This window comes from Protobothrops mucrosquamatus, unplaced genomic scaffold (genome assembly GCF_001527695.2).
Source record: "Protobothrops mucrosquamatus isolate PMUCROS unplaced genomic scaffold, P.Mucros_1.0 scaffold609, whole genome shotgun sequence".
Classification (NCBI taxonomy): Eukaryota; Metazoa; Chordata; class Lepidosauria; order Squamata; family Viperidae; genus Protobothrops; species Protobothrops mucrosquamatus.
Genome location: NW_015386907.1, coordinates 105318 through 113126, shown reverse-complemented (window position 1 = coordinate 113126; position 7809 = coordinate 105318). Strand labels below are relative to the sequence as shown.

The 7809-nt window shown below is 40.3% G+C and overlaps 1 protein-coding gene across 2 annotated transcripts in view; it reads left to right on the top strand.

Moving 5' to 3' along the window:
* Positions 1 to 1033: 1033 nt before the first annotated feature.
* LOC107288954 (protein LSM12 homolog) overlaps positions 1034 to 7809 on the top strand; it is a 25589-nt gene continuing 18813 nt past the window's right edge. For both annotated transcript variants that reach the window (XM_015817634.1, XM_015817633.1), the window contains exons 1-2: positions 1034 to 1301; positions 3365 to 3498. In XM_015817634.1, coding sequence (XP_015673120.1) covers positions 1181 to 1301; positions 3365 to 3498 — 255 coding nt within the window. In that variant the 5' untranslated portion in view covers positions 1034 to 1180. The remainder of the gene's footprint in view (positions 1302 to 3364; positions 3499 to 7809) is intronic.

The following is a 7809-nucleotide window of genomic DNA, read 5'->3' as shown; positions in this document are numbered from 1 at the left end:
AGACCTAATCCACATATCAAAGGATAAGGTCTGCAGAGTTAACTAAATTAGGTCTCCCAGCGGAACTGCTGTTCACAATAAACATACCTACACACAAACACACGCCCAAGTGTCACCCTAGAACAGAGGTAGGCAACCTTGGCTCTTTTATAACTCGTGGACTTCAACTCCCAGAATTCCTGAGCCAGCATGGCTCAGCTTGGAAACTCTCCCTTTCCCCTCAGAATGGCTGGAATTCTGGGAGTTGAAGTCCACGAGTCATAAAAGAGCCAAGGTTGCCTACCCCTGCCCTAGAATCAGCACGTAGACACTTCCACACCCCGAACAAGCTCCCCCTATAAAAGTCTGCCGCTGTACCCCATTTCTCGGCAGCTGCCCCTAAAGGCAAGCTGTTTTGCTTTTAGGAATAAATATTTCTTCTTTCCTCACAGCTGTCTGGATCTCATTTTTATTTATTCTTGCACAGCCCCGGCTCGAGCTGGAACCCCAAATTATTCTGACAGCAGTTTTATTGCAGGTTAAATTTACTCTCGAAGAGGTAGCCTGCAGTCTTACAACTGAAATGTAAGCGTGCTTGCTCAGAAGCAGCCTTTACTACACAGTAAAACTGTATGTAGAATCATATCCGCGACGCATCCCCTCGTAGTAAGGGTGAAGTTCTATGCCCATTTATTGAGAACCAATTCAAGCAAACCTTACCCGGGTTTATTTCAAAGAAAACCTGCATAAAGTCCCAGCCCAAACGCCTCCTACTCCCCCCCCCCCGGGGCAGGAGATTCGCCGGCTCATGGCCACCCTGTTGTCCTTCCAGGACCCACTCGTTTCCCGGCGCTCTTTTAATCGGTCTCTGCGTCACGTTCTTTCTGAACGTTGGAAAGGGATCCTCGCCCCTCCCTAAGAAGGAACTGTCGAACAGCTAACCAACCGCTTCTCGCTTTGCGAGGTGACATCACGTACGTGCGTGCGTGCGTGAGCGGCTGACGTACAGGCAGGGCGCCCGTCGCCTTGGCCACTCGTCCTTTTTTTTCCGCCTAGGCTGAAGGAGCTAGGCGGCTAAATAAAGAGTCGAGCGCACTGGGATCTTTCGGCGCTCCCTTTCTTCGCGCATTCCCTTCTGCCACCTCGGCAAAGGTTGCAGAGGCGCAGCTGGGGAACGAAGGGGGCCTGGACCTGAAACAAAATGGCGGCCCCGGGCGAGTACTTCAGTGTGGGCAGTCAGGTGTCGTGCCGGACTTGCCAGGAGCAGCGGCTGCAAGGCGAGGTGGTAGCTTTTGATTACCCCAGCAAGATGTTGGCACTCAGTATCCTGACTGGAAGAAGAATAGGGCGAGGGGACGCCGGCACCGGGCCTACGAGAGGGCTGTATGGGAAGGGGGCACGTGAGCTCGCTCCTTCGGCAGCTAGAGGCAGCTTGAGCTGTGACAGATTTGGAAAGGTTGGGGCTGTTGCTGGAGTGAGCTCTACGTCAAAGACTCCGGAAACCTATGAGCGTGGTTTTCGGGGAGGGGGGGGCTAATTTTGAAAGAGAAGACTTGAGTGAAGTGCTGTCTGGGTATCATTTGAGCCAGGCAATTACTGTTTCAATATGGAATGGGGAATCTGGACCAAGAGGTGAACCTGTACAGGAGGCGTGTCCAACCCGCAGCCCATGGGACCCTTGCAGCCTTGGATAGCGGGTAATGCGGCCCCACAAGATAGTGTTTTAATGTATATGTATATAATAAATACATTATATATTTGATATGCCAAAAGGTTGGACATGCCTGCTGTACAGGAAGGACAGTGAGGAAGAGCCATTAAGTTAGTTAAGGAAGGGAAAGTTGTGGGGAAATGGAGTGCTAATGGATGGATAAGATGTGAAAACTGAAGTCCAGAAAGTGCTTTCTGGCATTGTAATAGAAATGGGAGAAAAATTGGAGGATATGTTAATATATAATTTATGGAGCTAGGGTGCTTGGTGGAGTAGGAGGAATGGAGACTGGTGCAGGGTTTTATTGAGACTGAAGATTTAAGTTAAACCTGAGGAAGTTGGCGGCAGCCTTGATTGGTAGAAAAGCATCTGCGCTTGATATAACTCACAGAAAATGTGTAATACTTCTCAGCATTTGATGGATAGTAATCTAAATGTATGAATAATTGTCTTTGGAAAGCATTGTATGCAAGTCAATAAATTGTAAGTCTTCATTTGCTGTTTATGTAATTGCTTTTGATGTAGCTATTGAGTGATAAGTGTGTATGTGTAAATCCTTCCTGAGAGTATTTGGTTTGGGATATTTTATACTGTTATGTGAACTGGAATGCAATTTGAATTGGAAAAAGATTTGTGGCAAAAGAGAAAGGTGCTTTTAGTCTTCAATAGTTATCTCTTATAACTGCTATGGATCTTCACTGAGCACATTCAGGCACTCATGGCCTGGGCCATAGTTCTTGAGTTGAGGAAGAACTCCGAGAAGTTGACTTTATGAGTGATAGGGAGAGGTTTTAATATACTATTTCAGTGTGATGTACAGTACATTTATAGCAATTGAAAGGCAAGGAGCTAGGTTTGGGATAACATGTCGTAGCAATGCAATGGTCTATCTGGCATCTTCACCTAAGGCATGGGTGTCAAACACGCTACGTCATGTGATGTGTTGTGATGTATCGTAACTTTTTTTTGCATTGCCAGAGCTGGGGTGGGCATGGCCTCTGCGTGATGCAACCGGCCCATGGGCCGGCAGTTTGACACCCCTGAAGGCAATAATATCTATAGCTGATATGGCAGCAGGAAACATTTTTCTTGTTTATTAGAATGCCATAGTGTAATATCTATGGGTTTAGCGAGACATGAAAGGATAATTCCACACCTACTCTGCCTTCCAAGTGCAATTCATTTCAACCTGTATGGCTTTGGAAGGGTGAACTACTGTAAATAAATTCACGGAGGAAAAGGACTATCCATGGTGTTGCAGAGTAGCAGCACAAGACACTGTTGCATTGGTGTGGTAGGCTGAAGAAGTAAATCTTTGATCTCACCCAGAAAGCTTGTTTATTTGATTACAATGAAATTAGTGTTCAGGGTGATTTGACAGCAGCCTCATGGATGAACAGTCCACACAGATTTTGTGTGCCCTTACAGCAGTTTTACAGTGGAACTGATGGTTACTAAGAAAATGATGGGGTGGGGTTTGGTTTAGTTAGCACCTGTTGCTCAATATTTTAAGTGAACAAATCCTGTGCTGTTGCCTTTGTTTGCAACTATTCTCAGGAGGCAATCCTGATTATATTGAATGTACCATAAATATAAATTCTTCCTTCATAGAAGTGTATCATTTTCTGAGCTGCTATACAACCTTTGTATGTTTCCTTAATGTTTTCCCCCCAGAATGCCCTTCCTCAAGTGGTAAACCTAACCACGCAGATATCTTACTTATAAATTTACAGTATGTATCAGAAGTTAACATAATCAATGACCGCACAGAAACACCCCCACCTTTAGCTTCACTCAATGTTAGCAAGGTAAGAATCTTGTGAAGATGGTTTTTCAAGTCATTGAATATATTGAACCTACATTCAGAAACTATTCACAGCATAAACTGTTTCTTGTTTATTTCCACTTGGCTTTTAAACTGCATCTTGATGTTCTTAATCATGTAGTTTGAGTAGCAACACTAAATAGTTTTCAAGTTAATATTTTTTCTGGTAATTTACTTGTTAAATATTGCCTAATCCAGGAATTCTCAAACTCTAGTATTGCAGTTTTATAAAATTATGAATAAAGTTGTGCAATCCTTCTCATGAATAGTTCAGATTATTTCATTTGGGTTGGCCAAGAAATAAATATGTTTCATATTTTCTTGATTTATCAGCAGTACTGGTCAACTTTGACTTTTCTCTTGCCACCCAACAAAAATATTTTCATTTTGAAAGGCTGGAAGTTTAAAATAACATAAAAATACTGAACTTTGGTCATGTACACTGCAAGAGTCACCCTAAAGGTTATGAATATGCTACTACATTGGAATTTATAAGCCAGCAGAAGATCAGTTGCCAGTCACAGTAGTGATGAATAGTTTAACCATCTTTCAAAATTCAAGCCACGGTTGGCCACCCATTCTTACTGTGCAAGCCAGCTGGAGGCTTAGCCAGGCAAATTGGGCGTAACTTTTGACAAAGCACATGTTTTGTGTTCACATGTCTAATCATCTTAAATTTAAATGTCTAGCTCTCTTCCTTTAAATTTCTCATTATCCTCAATTTGGAAATATAACCCATAATTTTCAAGCAACATAAATTATCATAGCCATTGCTTTAATTTATTCATAATCTTGAGAGTAGTTTATTGTTCAACTATATCTCATTTCCCTGATGTATTTTAATTGGACAAAGCAGCTTTCCCTCAGTGTTATATATGCTTATAGACTATAGTGGATGGGATGAGAGAATGCTAGATTCAGGAAAGCTGGCTTACCCTCTTGTTTATCACTGGAATGAGGTTGTCCCTATTAAGGCAGTGGGTCAGCTGTTTATCAGTTTTTTCCCCCTTTTTACCTAAAAGCCTGTCTCCAGGTTACTGATTTTAAGGCTCTTCCTTTAGCCATAGAGAGTCTAACTTTTGCTTGCTTGGATTTGGGATTGATTACATAGATGTAAGCATTTTGTAGGAATAATGAGAGTGAGAAATCAAATGTTCAGAAGTTCCTCATTTTCTACATGTTACATGTGAAATTTGGAAAACTGAATAATACACATTCCAATGTACAGTATGTATTAAGAGTCAAGTAATCTGGCTTTGCATTGGACATGCAATGAATGGGTTGCAATTGTACAGCAGTATTTACAATCATACCAAGTGAGTATTGCATCTTGCAGAAATATTTACCTTTACAGTATAAGGTCAAAGTCTGGTACCGCTATATGGTACCACTGCCTTTCAGAGTTTCGGTTATGGTAGTGCAATTTTGCTAAATGGGTTTGTCTATAGAAATATAGCTCTCTTATATGCCTGTTGGGACTATATTCCCAATTAAGTGGCTTCTTCATCTGTCAGTCTTTATTAGCACTTGTTAATTGAGTGAAAAAACATGGAGGCTTGTTGGTGGTGTTTGGTAGCCACAGTTTAGTTATTTCCAAAGAAATAAATGGATTTATTTATGGAAAATGTTATGTGCTCCTGGCTACTTTCCTTCGTGACCAGAGGCAAGCTCGCCTGACCAATAACCAGCCAAGACACAGTGAAGGCCTTTTGTTTCGTTTATTGCAATAAGCGGGGAGAGAAGCTATCAAAGCTTGGTTCTCTCCAAAGTTTTAACCCAAAACATCTCCTTCTTTTATTCATCCCTATCACCGGCCGCTCCATCCCTCCTCTTTCCCCATTGGCTGAGGTGCTATGAGGTTACACTCTTTCCGTCCGCCTATACACATTTCCTGATAACATATTAAATCATATTCACATATACAATAAGAATAAGAAAAAATAGACATTTAAATTATTTTAAACTCAGTAGATATTTATGTCCCCATTTTAAACAATAAGTTCTTTTCCTGCTTTTCAATTCAGTGTGCCTTTTCTCTTATTCGGCTTATTTTCCTATTCTCCAACCTGTCTTTTCCTGGCTAGCCATTTCCTTTTACAAATATATATAGATTTTTATGGCTTCTCTTCTTCCTTTCTCAGACCCAGCTATTTTTTCCTATTTGTTTATCTTACTTCCTTTATGTTATATGTTATCTTTTCCTGACTCTCACCATTTGTAGGTTTAACTGACTCTGAAGATTTATCATATTGATGCATATTTATCAATCCCCCCTGTATTTCTGTATACTCTGATGAATCTTCATTTTTGGCTATATTAGATAACATAAATTGAATCTGTACATCTTCTCCAGAGATGTTTTTCACTACTGACCCCAATGTTTTGGTGCAAAATGAAATACAGCAGGGTAAACATTGGAGACAAACACAACACATAATACATATCACAACTATAAACACTAGTCCTATAAATATTTGTTTTAACCATCCAAAATTGGGAAGCCAATTTGTTAACCAGCTCCAATCACCCTACATATTTTCATACTTTTGTTCAGGAGCTTTGGCCACATTCCTGATTCCTTTTGCAATATCCATTCTGCTTCATGATTGTCATTTACCTTTAAATTCCACAAATTTTTTTACCTTTATTTCCCAGGCTGTTCTGGTGTGTTGTCTTCAGTAATATTAGAAGTAGAATCCACCCCTCATGATTATTACACAGTATTTCACATCCACAAATTGATCCACAATTACAACAATAATTACAGCTACAGCAATCACAGTGACAATAACAAAAGATATACATTTACCACCTAATTCTTACAATGTACAATTCTACGTTTTCAGTTTCTAATGGTATGACTTCTGTCTTAGTTATTCATTTTATTTGTAACAAACCGCTTTTACTTCTCTCATGAGTCACTACCAATATTTTTGTTCTTTGTCTGGGGTCACCTGAAATTCTAATAGAGATATTCAAAATAGGTAGGGGTTCTGATCCACTACCCATTCAAGTCCTTTTAAACGTGGCTTTCAGTCCTTATTGTGAGATGTAAAAACCCCAAATTTTGATACTCACAATACGAAGACAAGTCTGGTTAACAAAACAAAGTTTTATTGGAGAATAACATAAAAAGAATAAAAAGAAAAGAGAAGAGAAGCGTTTGCAAACGGGCCTCCTGGATCCTTCCCTATGGATTGGATTTCCAGGAGCACCCTGGCCTGGTTTCAAGTTTTGCATTTTATACCCCTACAATGCATGTCACATCTAAAGAGCTCTTTCATCTTTATAATGTACTTTGAAGTTGTACTTTGTTAACCTGACCTCTTCTGTCCATCTGCTGTTATCTTGTTTATTTGTAATTTTCACCTAGGGTCAAAATCCCCCTCTTTGATAGTAGGATTTGTACTCAAAGTGTTAAGTTCCTGTGTGCAGAGGATTTTTAGGCAGGAAACAGTAAACATTTGGTCATTATTGGCATTGCATTGTTACATTCGCGTTACAGTGTTACATTTGTACTAAAGAGACAGTTTCATATAATGGCATTACATTTCTACAATTATTTCTACAATTATTAAAAGAATAACTTTTACTTCCTTCAATCCCCCCTTTTTCTCTTCCACCTGAATTTATTCTTTTATACTTTTAATAGTTCATAACTCCCTATATTTTCTTTAGATTCCTGTGCAAGCAACTTTTCATATTCTGAGTCTTCTTTCCCCAATGTTCCTTAAAGTATTGGGCCCATGGTCCTTCCTTCTACCAAAGAAGGTACGAAGGAAACAACAGTAGCAGAAGACAAATTTTGCAACACATAGTCCAGGTTCTAGGAACACGATTTCCAGGGTAGTTTAATCCATTGAAGTTTTTCTCCCACTTAGATGGAAACAATTCAACAGATGAGGCAGGTTGAAATTTCATTTTCAGGCCGTCCAGCTGCGGACTTTGTCACTGGAGAGGATATGATGGGACTTTCCATGAACTCACGCCTTGATTCCTTAAATCAGGAGGACTTGGCATGGTTGAGACCACTCAGGACTGGTATTTCTAGGTGACAGTTCTTTTCACCTGAATCCACTCTCCAGGAACAATAGCCAGAGACAGGTAGTAAGGCAGCCTGGGCCTGTACTGAGATAGAAGACAAAACCTGCGCCACATTATGCAAATACTGAGTAACTTTCTTCTCTTCTTCATTGACATTCTTGAACCTTCATGTAACAAAAGCCTCCCATACATCATTTCAAAGAAACAAAAACAACTTTCCAGTTGAGGCCTATATTGACATGGCCTCACC